This window comes from Myotis nattereri (assembly GCF_964212035.1).
Source record: "Myotis nattereri genome assembly, chromosome: 13".
NCBI lineage: Eukaryota > Metazoa > Chordata > Mammalia > Chiroptera > Vespertilionidae > Myotis > Myotis nattereri.
In genome coordinates this window covers 21121267-21137959 of record NC_138088.1, presented here as the reverse complement: position 1 = coordinate 21137959, position 16693 = coordinate 21121267, and the positions used below count along the sequence as shown (strand labels likewise).

The window sequence follows — 16693 nt, the reverse complement described above, 5'->3', positions numbered from 1 at the left end:
ATCTCTCTCTTCCTCTCCCTTCTTCTCTCTGAATTCAATAAAAATATATAAAACAAAAAATTAAAAAAAAATTTAATATTTAAGACATGTCATTTGGTACAAAATTCAAAAAGTACAGCCTGGCTGGTGTAGCTCAGTGATTCTCAATCCACAAACCAAGAGATCATAGTTCAATTCTAGATCAGGTCACATTACCAGGTTGTAGGACTGATCCTCAGTAAGGGGCGTTCAGGAGGCAACAGATCAATGATTCTCTATTGTTGAAAGTATTACTTATGTCTCTTTTTCCCACCCCCACCTCCCTCATTCACCACCCTATTGTCTGTGTCCATGCATACATGTTCTTTGGTTTAAATCTCCCACCCCTGCCTTCTCTCTGAGATTTGACAGTCTGTTCCATGCTTCTATGTCTCTGGATATATTTTGTTCAACAGTGTATTTTGTTCATTAGATTCCACATATAAGTGAGATCATATGATACTTGTCTTCCTCTGACTAGCATAATACTCTCCACGTCCCTCCATGCTGTATCAAAGGGTAAGAGATCCTTTTTTATACCTGCATAGTATTCCATGGAGAAAATGTACCACAGCTTTTTTTTCTTTTAATATATTTTATTGATTTTTAACAGAGAGGAAGGGAGAGGGATAGAGAGTTAGAAACATTGATGAGAGAGAAACATCGACTAGCTGCCTCCTGCACACCTCCTACTGGGGATGTGCCCGCAACCAAGGTACGTGCCCTTGACCGGAATCGAACCTGGAACCTTTCAGTCCACAGGCCCACGCTCTATCCACTGAACCAAACCGGTTTGGCTGTACCACAGCTTTTTTATCCACTCATCTACTGATGGGCACTTGGGCTGTTTCCAGATCTTAGCTATTGTAAATTGTGATGCTATGAACATAGGGGTGCATACATTCTTTCTGATTGATGTATCTGGTCTCTTAGAATATATTCCTAGAAGTGGGATCACTGGGTCAAATGGCAGTTCTATATTTAATTTTTTGCGGAAACTCCATACTGTTTTCTATAATGGCTGTACCAGTCTGCATTACCACCAGTGGTGTACTAAGACCCACTTTATTCCACATCCTCTCCAGCACTTGTCATTTGTTGATTTGTTAATGGTAGCCATTCTGACAGGTGTGAGGTGATACCTCATTGTAGTTTCAATTTGCATCTCTCTGATGATTAGTGACTTTGAGCATTTTTTCATATGTCTCTTGGCCATCTGTATGTCCACTTTGCAGAAGGGTTGCAGGTTTGATTCCTGTTCAAGGGCATGTACCTGTGTTGCAGGCTTGATCCTTGGCCCCATCGGGGCACATGTGGGGCAACCAATCAATTTGTCTCTCTTATGTCAATGTTTCTCTCTCTTTCCCCTCTCCCTCCTTCCCTTCCACTCTCTCTAAGAGTCAATGGGAAAAATATCCTCCAGTGAGGATTAACAAAAATAAATACATAAATAAATAGGATTCATTTTCATAATTGAGCTATCAGCTGCTAAAGTGTAAATACATTTTTTGGGATACCATATATATATATATATATATATATATATATATATATATATATACTAACATTCTTTAAAAAATACTATTAAACCAAAACTAGTAGCATATAAAAATGATTACATACTGCTAGTGGCCCAGTGCACGGATTCATGCACATTGAAAAGAAATTAATCAGAATAAAGATTTATGCGGTAATTACATTACTGCAAAAAAGTACATCAAAATTGTATATATAATGTAGTATTATAAAATAAAAACACATGTGCAATTGGCTCCAGCAAGAGCTTTAAATGTATCATGCATGCGTAAGTCAACGTTTATTTTTAAATTGCCAGTGTGCATCATATATACCAGCTGGTCGGTTGGACAGACAGTCGGTCACTTAGCCTTTTATATATAGAGATTACTAAGTGGGATTTATCTCAGGAATGCAAGGATGAGTAAACACACAAAACTCAATCAATGTAAAATTCCATTTCAATAAAATGAAGGAAAAATCCACATGACAATTTTAAATGATAAAAACAATTTGGCAAGCCCTAGCTGGTTTGGCTCAGTGAATAAAGTGTTGGCCTGCGGACTAAAGGGTCCCGGGTTTGATTCCGGTCAAGGGCATGTACCTTGGTTGCAGGCACATCCCCAGTAAGGGGTGTGCAGGAGGCAGCTGATCGATGCTTCTCTCTCATCGATGTTTGTAACTCTCTATCCCTCTCCCTTCCTCTCTGTAAAAAATCAATAAAATATATTTAAAAAAAAACAATTTGGCAATATCCAAACCCTTTCATCATGAAAACAGTCAATCAACTAGGAATAGAAGAGAAAAATCCACAGTTAAAATCATACTTAATGGTGAAAGACTGAAGGTTTTTCCCTTTAAAATCAAGAATAGCCAAAACCGGTTTGGCTCAGTGGATAGAGCTTTGGCCTGCGGACTGAAAGGTCCCGGGTTCGATTCCGGTTAAGGGCATGTACCTGGGTTGCAGGCACATCCCCGGTGAGAGATGTGCGGGAGGCAGCTGATCGATGTTTCTCTCTCACCGATGTTTCTAACTCTCTATCTCTCTCCCTTCCTCTCTGTAAAAAAATCAATAAAATATATTTTAAAAATAAATAAATAAATAAATAAAAATAAAATCAAGAATAAAACAAGGATGTCTGATCTCACCACTCCTATTCAACATTAGACTGGAAGTGCTAGCTACAGCAATTAGAAAAAAAAACTAAAAAGCATTCATATTGAAAAGAAAGAAGTAAAACTATCTCAATTCACAGATGATATATTTTATACATAGAAAATCCTAAAAAATTAGAGCTAATTATCTAATTCAACAAAGTTGCAAAAATATCAACAGAATAAAATCAATTGTATTCCTTTACACTAGTAATAATTAATCCAGAAATGATATTTAGAAAACAGTCCCAGGGAGGCGGGTAAGAGAGCAACCAAAGGACTGTATGCATGCATATAAGCCAGTGATGGCGAACCTTTTGAGCTCGGCGTGTCAGCATTTTGAAAAACCCTAACTTAACTCTGGTACCGTGTCACATACAGAAATTTTTTGATATCTGCAACCATAGTAAAACAAAGACTTATATGTTTGATATTTATTTTATATATTTAAATGCCATATATTTATTTTATATATTTAAATGCCAAATATTTATTTTATATATTTAAATGCCAAGAAAAATCAACCAAAAAAATGAGTTCGCGTGTCACCTCTGACACGCATGTCATAGGTTCGCCATCACTGATATAAGCATAACCTATGGACACAGACAGTAGCGGGGGTGAGGGCATGTGTGTGTGGGGGGGAGGATGGCTGAGGAGAGGTCAATGGGGGTAAAGGAGACATGTAATATTTTAAACAATAAAGAATTAAAAATAAAAAAGAAAACTGTTCCATTTACAATACCATCAAAATGAATAAAATAGTGCCCTGGCTGGTGTGACTCAGTTGGTTGAATGCGCCAGCTTGATTCATGGTCAAGGCACATGACCAGGTTTCTAGCTCAATCCCTGGTAAAAGCAGGCAACCAGTTGATGTTTCACTTTCACATTAATGTTTCTTTCTCTCTCCCTTTTTTACCTTCCCCTCTCTCTAAAATCAATTTTAAAAAACTTATTTTAAAAAAGAATAACGTAGTTGGAAAGTAAGTTTAACCACGGCGGTACAAAATTTGAACTCTAAAATCTATAAAACATGTTGAAAGAAATGAAAGAAGAACGAAATAAACGGAAGAAATCTCACATTCATGGAATGGATACTTAATATTGTTAAGATGGCAATACTCCCCAAATTGATCTACAGATTCAAAGCAATCCCCATTAAAATTCCCACTGCCATTTTTGCAGAACTGGACAATCTGATCCTAAAATTCATATAGGATTGCAAGAAACCCTGAAAAGCCAAAACCATCTTGGCAGGGAAAAGTTGGAAGTCTTTCACTTCTCAAGGCTTTTACAAAGCCACAGAAATTATAGAGTGTGGTACTGGTGTAAGGACAGACATACATCAATGGAAGAGAATTTAGAGTCCAGAAATAAACCTATTTATATGTGGGCAATTGATTTTTTTTTTTTTTTTTTTTTGGCAATTGATTTTTGACACAGATGCTAAAACCATCAAATTGGGAAAGATTCGACTTTTCAACAAATTGTTCTGGGACAACTGGATATCCACATGCAAAAGTGTGACTTGGCCTCAACTCACGCTATATACAAAAATTAATCTTAAATGGATAAGTGAGTCCAGTTGGTGTGGCTCAGTGGATTGAGTGTTTTCCTATGGACCACGAGGTCCAGGGTTAGATTCCCATTCAGGGTAGATGCCCAGGTTGTGGGTTTGATCCCCAGTATGGGCTGTGCAGGAGGCAGCCAATCCATGATTTCCCCTAATCATTGACGTTTCTATCTCTCTCCCTCTCCCTTCCTGTCTGGAATATGTGTGTGAGTGTGAGTGTGTGTGTGTGTGTGTGTGTGTGTGTGTATTTTCTATATACATAAAAGCCTAAGTGACCATCTGTAGCTATGACGTGCATTTGACCACCAGGGGGCAGACGCTCCAGCCAGGAGGTTGGCTTGTGGCTGGGGTCCTGCTGATGGCCGATGGGGACTGGGGGAGCCCTGGAGCCCTCTGGCGGTCCCAATCACGCACCAGTGGGGTCCCTCGGCCTGGACTGTGCCCTCTCCCAATCTGGGAGCCCCCTCGGGGGATGCCCGCAGGCCAGGCCGAGGGACCCCACCAGTGCATGACCCTGTGCACCAGGCCTTGTGTGTGTGTGTGTGTGTGTGTGTGTATTTTTTTTTTAAATGGACATGATGACGGTCGCACAGCCTTATGAATATACAAAAAAACCAGTAAACTGTACAATATGAAATATTTAAACAGTGAATTACATGTTAAGTGAATTTTATCTCAAATTATTAAAAGCTAGGGAGATGCCACAGGATACACCATTCTCCCAATTACTTGAACTAGAAAAAAAAAAGGGGGCGGGGAGGAGAGAAAAACCACAAAATGGCGGCGGGATCACGTGACTTCCCCGCCCTCCCCCCTCCCCCCTTCCCCACCTCTCCCCCTCCCCCCTCCCCATCCTTTGGAAAGCCTTTCCCAGAGCTCGCGCCTGGACGCAGGTGGGCCATTGTTGCTCATTGTTAGCGAAGCCGAGGTAACCTTCGCAGGCGCGCTCCGGTTCCAGCCGCGTAGGGGAGCGAGCGGGAGCGCGCACGCGCTCTGGTTCCAACCGCGTGTGGAGAGAGCGGGAGCGCGTACGCGCACTGCGTGCGGTCGGCGCCGCCCCGCGGAGAGATGGGTAGGAGGGAGAGGCGTGGAGGAAGAGGGGGAGGTGGCGCATGCGCCAGAGGCTGACGGGTTTGAAATGGCTTCGGTGTTAGCCGGGACCCGATTCAGGTGAAGGTCTGGTCCTCTCGTGGGAAGCGGTGCCGGCGAAGCCCGGGTTCTCAGTCCCATCGGCCCGCGGAAGGGCCGGGAGCGCCCGTTTTGGTCGCACGGCGCCCGCAGGCTGACGACGGTAGGGTTCTCGTGAGGCTGGGCGGGAGGGACGCGGTCCCTTTTGTGCGGGTCGGAGCAGGCCCCGCGCGGCCGGCCCTTCCCCCACCCAGGCTTTTCCCCGTGGCCCCGGAGAGGCCCCCCCTGCGCCCCTCCGCCTCGGTCTGGTCCACGGGATGGCCGGCCTCCATCCCTCGCGCTCGAGCCGTGGCTGTGTTAGCGCCTGGTCTCGGGGCCGGCGCGTTGGGACCCCTCGGGGCGCCGTGGGTGGGGGGAGATGAAGCCTTCCTTCGAGCGGCCCAGGGATGCGGGGGACCGGGGCTCTCTGTTCCTCTGCGCGTCCTTCGCCCGTGTCCCGGGACGCAGGGTTCCGCCTTCCCTGGTCTGAAGCCCGCGAGGAGCTGGAGCCGGGGAGGAAGATGGATGGCACAGCTCTGGCTCCTGCGAGTCGCGGGGGGAGGCGGAGAGGGTGCGCGGGCTGCGATCTGCGCCTTTTCTGCCTTGTATTTTTTTTGGGGGGGGGGCGGGGGCGGGGGGATCTTCGCGTCGCTTCTGTAAAGGGCATCCGTTATTTCAACTGTCTTTTCCCTCGAGGGAAGGAAGAGAACAGGGATCCCTAGTTTACCTACTGGAGAAAGCATGGAGATGTTCGTTATTTAAATTCTATTCTTGGATACTTTTCCTCGGTGCCTTCCCAATTTCCGTTATTGGTATCACCCCTCTGAGCCCCCGACTCCTTGCCAAAGGAAGCATGCAGGCTCTACTGTAGTTATTTCCTTTGAACATAAAGCTGCGCGCTTCTTACTGGTAAGGACCGGGGAGAGAGCGGCAGATGGCCTTGTGTTTCAATGTGACAGTTTGTAGCCGCAGCAAGAAGTGCCTTTCTTGTAAGTCTGCCCCTGATGCCATGGATCGAGGTTGGATACTTTTGATGAACTACCTTGATGTGAATTTTTTTTTTTTTTTTTTTTTTTTTTTTTTTTGCCGCATATCGGACCTGCACCTGCCCCTGTTGTTTGTGCGTGGAACCGTGAGGATGCCCTTGACAAAGTCAACATTTTTTGTGTGATCCTTGTCGTTTGGTTGAACTTGAAAATGCGGGTCCTTTCTTAACAGATCGCTGCTATCGAAGGCAAGCGGGCGAAGGTTTCCCCCCGGCTCTCGTCATGGCTCAGTTTGGAGGACAGAAGAATCCGCCATGGGCCACTCAGTTCACAGCCACTGCGGTGTCTCAGCCAGGTCAGCCTCCTGCACACACGCGCTGGGAACGGGGGCGGGGTGAGAAGGGGTGGGCAGCATGGTGTAACTGAGTCAGGCCCCGCATAACACTGCAATCTGTGTGCAAATGAGGTCTCTTTTAATTTTGTCTGTGAAGTTCTTAAAAAATTCATGGGTTAACTCACAAAAAAACCAACAACAAACAAAAAAAAAACCCACACACCAGAAACCTGTTTCACACATCAGTTTGGAAGTTTTTATAGTTTTAAAAACTTTAAGTTGATTGACCTAATTGGTTTAGTTATGTCAGAGGTTAGCAGCCACTCATTCATTAGAGGTTACCAGAATCATTTGGCATGTTAAGGTGTCAGAAGCATGCAGGCTCAGAAGTACTCAGAAGTCATACAGTTAACCTTTGAACAAGGGGGATGGTTAGGAGTATGGAACCATCCGAGGAAATTTACTGTTTCCTGTACTACTTTTGACTCCCCGAAAACTTAAACTTTACTAATAGTAGTAGCCTGCTGTTGACTGGAAGCCTTACTGATAACACCAACAGTTGATCAACACATTTTGTATGTTACGTGTATTACATACAATACTTCTTACATTAAAGTAAGCTAGAGAAAAGAAAATGTTGTTGAGAGTATAAGAAGTATAAGAGAAAATACACTTACAGTATTGTACATATTTATTGAAAAAAATCCATGTATAAGTGGCTGCAGTGTGCTGAGGGCTCGACTTTAGTTTTTTTTAATATTTATTTTGTTATTTTTTTTATTTATTGTCTAAAATTTTACAGATGTCTCCTTTTGACCCTCTTGACACCCCCCCCCCCCCCCCGCCAGCCATTCCTACCAGGCAAGCCCCCACTGCCCCAGTGTCTGTGTCCATTGGTTATGCTAATATACATGCATATAAGTCCTTTGGTTGCTCTCTAACCCCCCCAACTGTACTTTTTAAAAAAGTATATGTTTTTATTGATTTTTAGAGAGAGGGATAGAGAGAGAAATATCAATGAGAGAGAGGAACATCATTGATTGGCTGCCTCCTGCATGCCTCCTACTGGAAACCCTGTGCTTGAAAATAAATGAAAAATTCATACTTTATGGATACATGACTGGTTTTTAGTTGTTTGAATTGAAAGTAAAAAAACCAACTGGAAAGAATTTAGCAAGCAAAAAAAAAATGTATAAAAGGAGCAAATGAATATTTACATGTTCAAAATAATGTCATTGAAAATTTTGTTTCAATAAGGTTCTTCCTGTTGCTCTTAGGAAGAATTTTTTTACTATTTCTTGACTTGTGGTTTGAATTTTAAATAAGATTCTACATAATGAAAACTTGAGTTTCTTTGAGTATCCAGAAAAGTTGCAGCTTATTCTGTTAATTTGAATATATTTTTATTTATGATATATCTGATAATTAAATCAGGTCAGTCAGCTTAACATTTGAAAAACTATAAAACTTCCAAGCTGCTTGTTCTTTGCTGCATTTTACTTACTTAAAAATATTTATTTTGGCCGAAAACCGGTTTGGCTCAGTGGATAGAGCGTCGGCTTGTGGACTGAAGGGTCCCAGGTTCGATTCCGGTCAAGGGCGTGTGCCTGGGTTGCGGGCACATCCCCAGTGGGAGATGTGCAGGAGGCAGCTGATCGATGTTTCTCTCTCATCGATGTTTCTAACTCTCTATCTCTCTCCCTTCCTCTCTGTAAAAAATCAATAAAATATATTTTAAAAAAATATTTATTTTGTAATTTGAGGACAATTGCAGAGACACTGATCTTCTAATTTGGGTATTCTAAAATTTGATAGACATGGCTAGTTATGTGGGTGACCTTTCTCCTTAAAGGAATGGGTACTTTAAGGGTTTTTATTTTAATTACTCTTGATTTGAGGGGAATAAATGATCAATAGTTACTTCTGTAGGTAACTGAAAATAATATGAAATATAGTTATAAATTATTTCAGATTCAAGTATTTCTCCTCTATGTTAGATAATAGTATTGACTTAGTTTTCATGAAATAGGACCTATTAGCAACTACTGTGTGTCCAGAAGCAAGTACTGTGTACTGATATTTTGATAAACTGAGCATGTTTTTACCTGACTTTTTCTACATGTGATTTGTTTTAAATTCATATCTGTATTATTTAAGTATAGTAGCTGTTATGGTGGAATTCTACTGTCTGTAGTTCTTAACATTTGTATTGTAATTACCTAAACGTATATTATTATCTTTTATTTTTATTTTAAGACTGAACAAAGGAGACACCAAAGGGTTCATATGTAAATAATGGGATTTGTGTAAGCATAGCTTGTATTTGTGCTGTAGGAAATTATTTATGGATTTTTTTTGTCCCCCTCCCTCCCCCTCCAGCCTGCCCCATTGTCTGTGTTCATGGGCCATGCATATATGCATACAAGGTCCTTGGTTGATTCCACCCCGCCATTCCACCTCCACCCCGCCTACGGAGTTTCCGAATTCTGTTCCATGCTTTCATGTCTCTGGATCCACTCCGTTCATCAGTTTATTTTGTAACTTAGATTCCACATACGAGTGAGATCATGTGATACTTGTCTTTCTGTGACTGACGTATTTCACTTAGCATGATACTCTCCAGGTCCCTCTATGCTATCTAAAAGGATAAGAGATTCTTCTTTTTTACTACTGCACAGTATTCCATGATATAATAAGAATTTGTCCATTTCATCCACATTGTCCAGCTTGTTGGCATATAGTAGTTCATAGTATTTCCTTACAATCCTTTGTATTTCTGTGGTGTCAGTGGTTACTTCTCCACTTTCATTTCTGATTTTATTTATTTGAGTCCTCTCTCTTTGTTTCTTGATAAGTCTGGCTAACAGTTCATCAATTTTTTTTATCCTTTCAAAAAACAAGGTCTTGGTTTCATTGATTTTTTTTTTTGGTATTGTTTTTTTAGCCCCTATCATTTATTTCTGCTCTAATCTTTATTTCCTTCCTTCTACATACTCTGGGCTTTTCTTGTTGTTCTCTTTCTAGTTCTTTAAGTTGTAGGGTTACATAGTTTATTGTTGATTTTTCTTGTTTTGTGTTTTTTTTTTGAGGTAGGCCTGTAGTGCTATGAACTTCCCTCTCAGGACTGCTTGTGCTGTGTCCCAGAGATTTTGGGTTGTTGTGTTTTCATTTGTTTCCATGAAGTTTTTGATTTCTTTCTTGATCTCATTGGTAACCCATTTATTGTTTCACAGTGGAATGAAATTAGAAATCAACTGCAGTAAAAACAACCAAAAACATTCAAACACATGGAGGCTCTTTTGGGTTTAAATAGTCTGTTCATTCAGTATATAATAGCTACTAGTATGTTATAACATGAACATTTCAGTCATATGAAACTGATTTTACATTTTAGAAAATAATGTATCTTACATTTGTCCTTGAACATTTAACAAAACAGCTCTTAAATTTACATATTTACCTAGTAGCCTGTGGTCATTTAGGGCTCATTTCATAAGTTTGTAGAAGTATTGATATATAATGATAAGCATATTTGTTTCAGGTGGGTCATGAGACCTTCAACAGTCACACTGAATCAGATAAATGAACAGACTTTCCAATATGGATAATTGGAAAAGTTCTCTTGCTGAAAAGTGTTTAGCCACTTATATAGACAGAAAGATTAAATCAGAGGTTAATAACTTTGTGCTTTGCAAATTACAGAATTATCTTGAGAATTTGATTATAATAATAAGACTAAAGAAAGCTATATGCAAATATGCAAGGATAATTTCTCAGATATACACAAGAGTGAGGCCAGAACACCTAGAAAAGCTGTAGGAAAAAAATAGACTTTCTGGCTCTGAGCCCTTTTTCTGTGGCAATTATCAGTACTTTCCAAAGTTGTGGAAATTGGTACCAGCAGAGTGCAACAGAGCAGATCTAAGGTCAGAGCTCAGGTGGGTGAAGGAGGTGCTTATAATTTTAAATAGTAATAACATTTCCTAGAATCTTTCCCTGTTTTGTGTTTACATGAGAATTTTGCTTCTCTTATCCTAGAACAGTGGTTCTTAACCTTTTTTGAAAATCTGATGAAAACGAATTTCTGATCTGAAATTTTGCATACAAGTTCAGAAGGTTAACAGGATACACTAGTTAGAATCTGTGCTTTAGATTTCAGTACCTTTTTCTCTATTCTCATTGCAATTAACCTCATTTTGAATGGACATTCGCGTTAAGATGTTCCTCACTTCTTTCTGTTTAAATACATTTAGTTAGTCCTGGTTTCTTCTTTCTGCCCATCTATGATATCTGACTTACCTTAAATGTAAAAGAGGAAAGATTAATGGGGTAGTCCGCCAGTGTTGCTCAGTGGTTGAGCATCAATCTTTGAACCAGGAGGCCATGGTTCAATTCCCGGATGTGGGCTCTATCCCCACTATGGAGTGTGCAAGAGGTTGCTGACCAATGATTCTCATTATTGATGTTTCTATCTCTTTGTCTCCCTTCCTCTCTTTGAGATCAATAAAATATATGTATTTTTATTTTATTTTTCTAAAATATATTTTATTGATTTTTTACGGAGAGGAAGGGAGAGGGATAGAAAGTTAGAAACATCGATGAGAGAGAAACATCGATCAGCTGCCTCCTGCACATCTCCCACTGGGGATGTGCCCGCAACCCAGGTACATGCCCTTGACCGGAATCGAACCTGGGACCTTTCAGTCTGCAGGCCGACGCTCTATCCACTGAGCCAAACCGGTTTCGGCTGTCTCCGCATTTTTTATGCTTCCCTGTGTTGGTAGAGTGACTTTGTGTGCTAGGTGTCCTATAGGGCCCAGTGGCTCAGCCTCCCCAATTACCTGAAGTGGACACTCTTGGTGCACCCCTTTGTGGGCTTTGTGCACAGTCTTGTTGTAGTTAAGCCTTGATTGTTGTAGGTATCACTGGGAGGAATTGACCTCCAGGCCAATTGGCTGTGAGAGTCAGCTGTGTCTACGGTGGGAGAACTTCTGTGCTGAAGACACCCTTCTGGGGCAAGACTTGGCTTCAGTGGGGCTTTGGTGCTCACTGAGTCTGCCCCCTGAGCGTGTCCCTTATGGATCTGAGGAGTTGTAATTGGATGGTCCCACTCTGACCACTGGGTACACTGGCTCTTCGATCTAAGGAGGTGCTAATTTAGCTTTTGCCTGAGGCTACCCAGCAGGAGCTACGAAGAGATCTGCAGATTCCCCTTCCGTATTTGGGGTTTGGAGGTGCCCAAATGAGGCCCAGTTGTGAAGCAATGCAAGCTGCTGTGGGGCCTTGGCCCTTCTCTTGGAAGTTCTGTGTCTGTCTGGTCCAGCTGCAGTTTGTTAGGTAATTGTCAGATTGCAAAGGGCCAGGGCATTCATATGCAAAAGCCTCTGCCACCGCTTGGGTGGGGCGGGGTCTCAGGGAATCAACAGGGTGGAGCAAGCAGCTATGGTTGATCCTCAGCCCTGCCCTAAGGGGCCCCGCATCTCGGTAATCGCTGCAAGCACCTTTGAGAGAAAGCCACCCTCAAGTTCCGAGTTCTGCCTTCTGCCAGACAGTCCAGTTTCTCCCTGTATGAGTCTGGGTCCCCAGAGACTCACCCAGAACTGGAGTTCAGAGCCGTCAGGGGCTTGTGACTCCCTCCCGATTCAAAAAGACAGCCCTGTCCTCAGTCGCCAGCCCATGCCGCATGCGCCTCCGAACCTCTGCACTTTACTTCCGCACCTCCTCTGAGTCTCAGTGTGCTTTTCTCTTTCCTTCTAGTTGTAGAATTTCCACTCAGCCAGCCTTCCTGTGGTTCTGGATGATGTCCATTTTGTCTTTTCATTGTATTTTTGAAGTGGTTGTGGGAGGCAGCAATTTCCGGTGTTTACCTATGCCGCCATCTTGGTTTCTCTCTCTACTCTGTACTCTTAAACAACTGATTGATGGTGAATATCACACTCCTAAAGATTTTCTGGGATATTGTAGAGTAGGTACTTTAGTTAGTTCATTAGTGTTCTCTATTCTGTTCCTATAAAGAATAATCTTTCTATAGGATTATTAACTAATAGCTGCAGAGCAGCAATTTTTCAAGGTATTCTTGATGCAAGCAAGATGGAAAAGGGAGTGTTCCATGAGCAAATACTGCTTTTATGGTAATATCTTTGAGCTTTATAATTTTTGGTGGCATATTAAAAGTTCTAAGAAATTCTGAAGTAAAAATATGTGCTTAATTTATTGTTGGTTTGTTTTTTAACATTTTAACATGTTTTTATTTTATTATATATATTTTAAAAATATATTTTATTGATTTTTTACAGAGAGGAAGGGAGAGGGATAGAGAGTTAGAAGAATCAATGAGAGAGAAACATCGATCAGCTGCCTCCTGCACACCCCCTACTAGGGATGTGCCCGCAACCAAGGTGCATGCCCTTGACCGGAATTGAACCTGGGACCTTTCAGTCCGCACGCCAGCGCTCTATCCACTGAGCCAAACCAGTCAGGGCAACATGTTTTTATTGATTTCAGAGAGGAAGGGAGAGGGAAAGACATAGAAACATCAATGTTGAGAGAGAATTATTGATTGGCTGCTCCTTGCACACCCCTCACCGGGGATCAAGCCCCACAACCCCAGGCATGTGCCCTTGACCGGAAGCAAACCTGGGACCCTTCAGTACACAGCTGACACCCTATCCACCAAGCCAAACCAGCCAGGGCCACCGTTTTCATTTTCTTTTCTTTTCTTTTTTTTAAAATATATCTTTTTATTGACTTCAGAGAGGAAGGGAGAGAGAGATAGAAACATCAATGATGTGAGGGAATCATTGATCAACTGCCTCCTGTACGCCCCCTACTGGGGATCAAGCCCACAACCTGGGCATGTGCCGTTGGCCGGAATCGAACCTGGGACCCTTCAGTCCATGGGCCAATGCTCTATCCACTGAGCCAAACTGGCCAGGGCAGGGCCACTGTTTCTTATATTTTTTAAAACTTGGACCCCTTTTTGTCAAACTTTAATGTCTTGGCAAGCTAGTTATTGTTTCAGGAGATACAGTTTGGTGAAGTGCAGTGCTAGACTGTAATTTTTAATAGATTGCTTTTTTGCATTTAATGGAATTGCATAAAAGCATCAAGAAAAGTCTTTCTTGTGTTCTCTTCAGCTTTTAGCCCTGTCTAAGCATCCGTTGAACATTAAGTACCTAAACCTGTCATTATGAGCCCTCCACCCAATTATTTGACTTACATAAATATTCATTTTTAGTCACTATGTGGTTAATTTTAGCTCTCATTGCTCAGTACAGTAGTGCACTATAATTAAAAATGTTTGTGCTTTTAAAGTGTTGCTTTTGTCTGTTTTCAGTTTTACATTTTTTTTAATGCAAAGTAAAGGTAAGTGAATATTCTGTCCAATAAGAAGTATTATGGATGGATCACTTTCAGCAACATTGCCCTTAGTAAATTATTATCGTCTGCTTCAAGATAAAACAGGAATTTTATTGTAAAATAACTTTTTTTTTGCTCTTCCTAAAATACTTCCCCCCTCTCTCCTCCAAGCAATATGGTTTTTCTTTTTTTTTAAAATACTTTTTGTGAATACTTTTAGCCTCTTGGTTTAGGTAAGGTTGGTTAGGTTCATTCTGTAGTTTAATTTTGTAGATGAATGTTTTCTTATATCTATCATTACATGAACATTTAATATAAAGTCATTGGGATATGGTATGGTACATTAATCAGTTAAATTCAACAAGCATTACTGAAAATTTTTCTCTGTGTTTTTATTAAACCATGGCAGACCATAATGCATAACTGTCATGGAAAATTCCTGGAAAGGACCCAAATAATCTTGATCCCTTCCCCCCACCCCTTTTAATCTCATTTTAGCTGCATTGGGTGTTCAGCAGCCATCACTCCTTGGAGCATCTCCTACCATTTATACACAGCAAACTGCATTGGCGGCAGCAGGCCTTACCACGCAAACCCCAGCAAACTATCAGTTAACTCAAACTGCAGCATTGCAGCAACAAGCCGCAGCTGCAGCAGCTGCATTGCAACAGGTGAATCTCTAATAGGTTTTGATATGTGACATAGAAAACTATCAAATCTGTGTAACAAGGGTAGGCACCTTCACTTTTTAAAGAATGAACGGTTGTGGGTTCTTATTATGCTTTGTTTTTTCTGGAGATAAAAATTACATATGCCTAGGACATTCGAGTATAGTTGCATAGACAAACTCTTAAATTGGGCAGTTCAGAGATCTTAATTATTTGAACAAAATTCAGTTCTTGTTGGATCCCAGAGTATAATCACTATTTTGTTTATTTTGGATGACACTGAGCTGTTCCAGAAAATTTTAGTATAATTCTGCTTATATATTTATATGCTTGTATTTATATTGCTTTTTGACAATGAATAAAACTAATATGCATATTTTTCTTTAAAAAATCTTTTTCCCTCAGCAATATTCACAACCTCAGCAGGCCTTGTATAGTGTGCAGCAACAGGTTAGTTCACATCTTTCATGTTAAAAACTGATTTTTTAAAAGTGTTTTTTTCAAATTTAATTCATATACAATTTATTTCCTGTCAGCTACCTTAATGTGTGATTTGAATTCTTTTGGGGTATGTAAAAAAGGAATGTCTTCAAGGAAAAGAAAGATAGGAGAGAGGTCCTGAAAACCCAGATCTTTAACTAGCAGCCAGTGTTTGCCACAGGTTTCTAAGAAAGCATGCAGAGGGTAATCTAGAAAGAATCACTCTGTTTTTGAGTCCCCAATACTCCTGTCTGGAGCCTGTAGTCCTACTGTGCTGTACTAGGTTACATGTGAAAATGAAAATTTTTTTCCCATATGAAACCTAAACCCTAGATAGACACTGGCTTTCACCCTTTATTTTTTAAAACAACACAACCTCTCCTTTTCTTACCAATGATATTGTATACTGAAATCCAATACACAAAATACTAAAATAGAGCTGTTGAAAATGGGAGGAAACCTACTCTTGTAGTTCCCATCCTACTCCCAATTTGAAAACTCCCGACTAAAAGCAAGTTTCTTTGGTCCCTTTTCCCTAGGCTTATACTCTAATTGTGTTTCTCAAGGTCTCATATCTGTGATGTAGGAAGAGCTAAGAAAGAAGCTTGTCAAGGAAAAGCATTTTCCCTGCAGAAATCTAGATATGTTCTAGACTAAGCACCCATTCTAGACTTTTCCAGGGTTAAGAGGTAGTCTTCATTCCTTTTCAGTGCCTTTAAAAAGCTTCAGGAAAGAATAAGAGGATACAAGAGAGGGGGACCAAAAACTTGGATCTAAAGCCACTATGGAGAAACAGGCTTCTCAGTCTGTAAGCTCTCATTGCTAGATCCATGCCCCAGTTTTATCCTTGGCTTAAGTCCTTTGGGGTTTCAGGAGCATTGCATTTTCTCTGAAGATTACAATATACCACAAATAATTGCTTTAAACTTCCAAAAATTGACAAGAGCTTGATGTTAAAGCTGGCTGTCTTGTTTTCAAAACACCCTTAGACTTATTTCAGTACTGTTAATGAAATATATTACTAAAGATTATGTGTTAGGTTGAACCATATGAGAATACCAATACTCAAAATTATTTTGACTGAAAAAAAGGTATTACTGTCCGGCTGGCGTGGCTCAGTGGTTGAGCATTGACCCATCAAACTAGGTGGTCACAGTTCGATTCCTGGTCGGGGCACATTCTAGTACATGCCCAGGTTGCGGACTCGAACCCCAGTAGGGGGTGTGCAGGAGGCAGCTGATCAATGATTCCCTCATTGTTGATGTTTCTATCTCTCCTTTCCTCTCTGAAATCAATAAAAATATTTTTTTTAAAAAGGCATTACTTTTTTTTTAATAAAAATTTTTTCTTCTGTCCAGATGAATGAATTTAAAGGCAAGTTTTCTTAACTTAGAAGCCTATTGCTGAGATATCTGGACCTCTAATAAAGCCAGCAAGG

At 41.0% G+C, this 16693-nt stretch overlaps 1 protein-coding gene across 1 annotated transcript in view; it reads left to right on the top strand.

Moving 5' to 3' along the window:
* The first annotated feature begins 5321 nt into the window (after positions 1-5321).
* CCAR1 (cell division cycle and apoptosis regulator 1) overlaps positions 5322-16693 on the top strand; it is a 60300-nt gene continuing 48928 nt past the window's right edge. The window contains exons 1-4 of the mRNA XM_081105013.1: positions 5322-5552; positions 6647-6769; positions 14606-14778; positions 15181-15225. Coding sequence (XP_080961139.1) covers positions 6697-6769; positions 14606-14778; positions 15181-15225 — 291 coding nt within the window. The 5' untranslated portion in view covers positions 5322-5552; positions 6647-6696. The remainder of the gene's footprint in view (positions 5553-6646; positions 6770-14605; positions 14779-15180; positions 15226-16693) is intronic.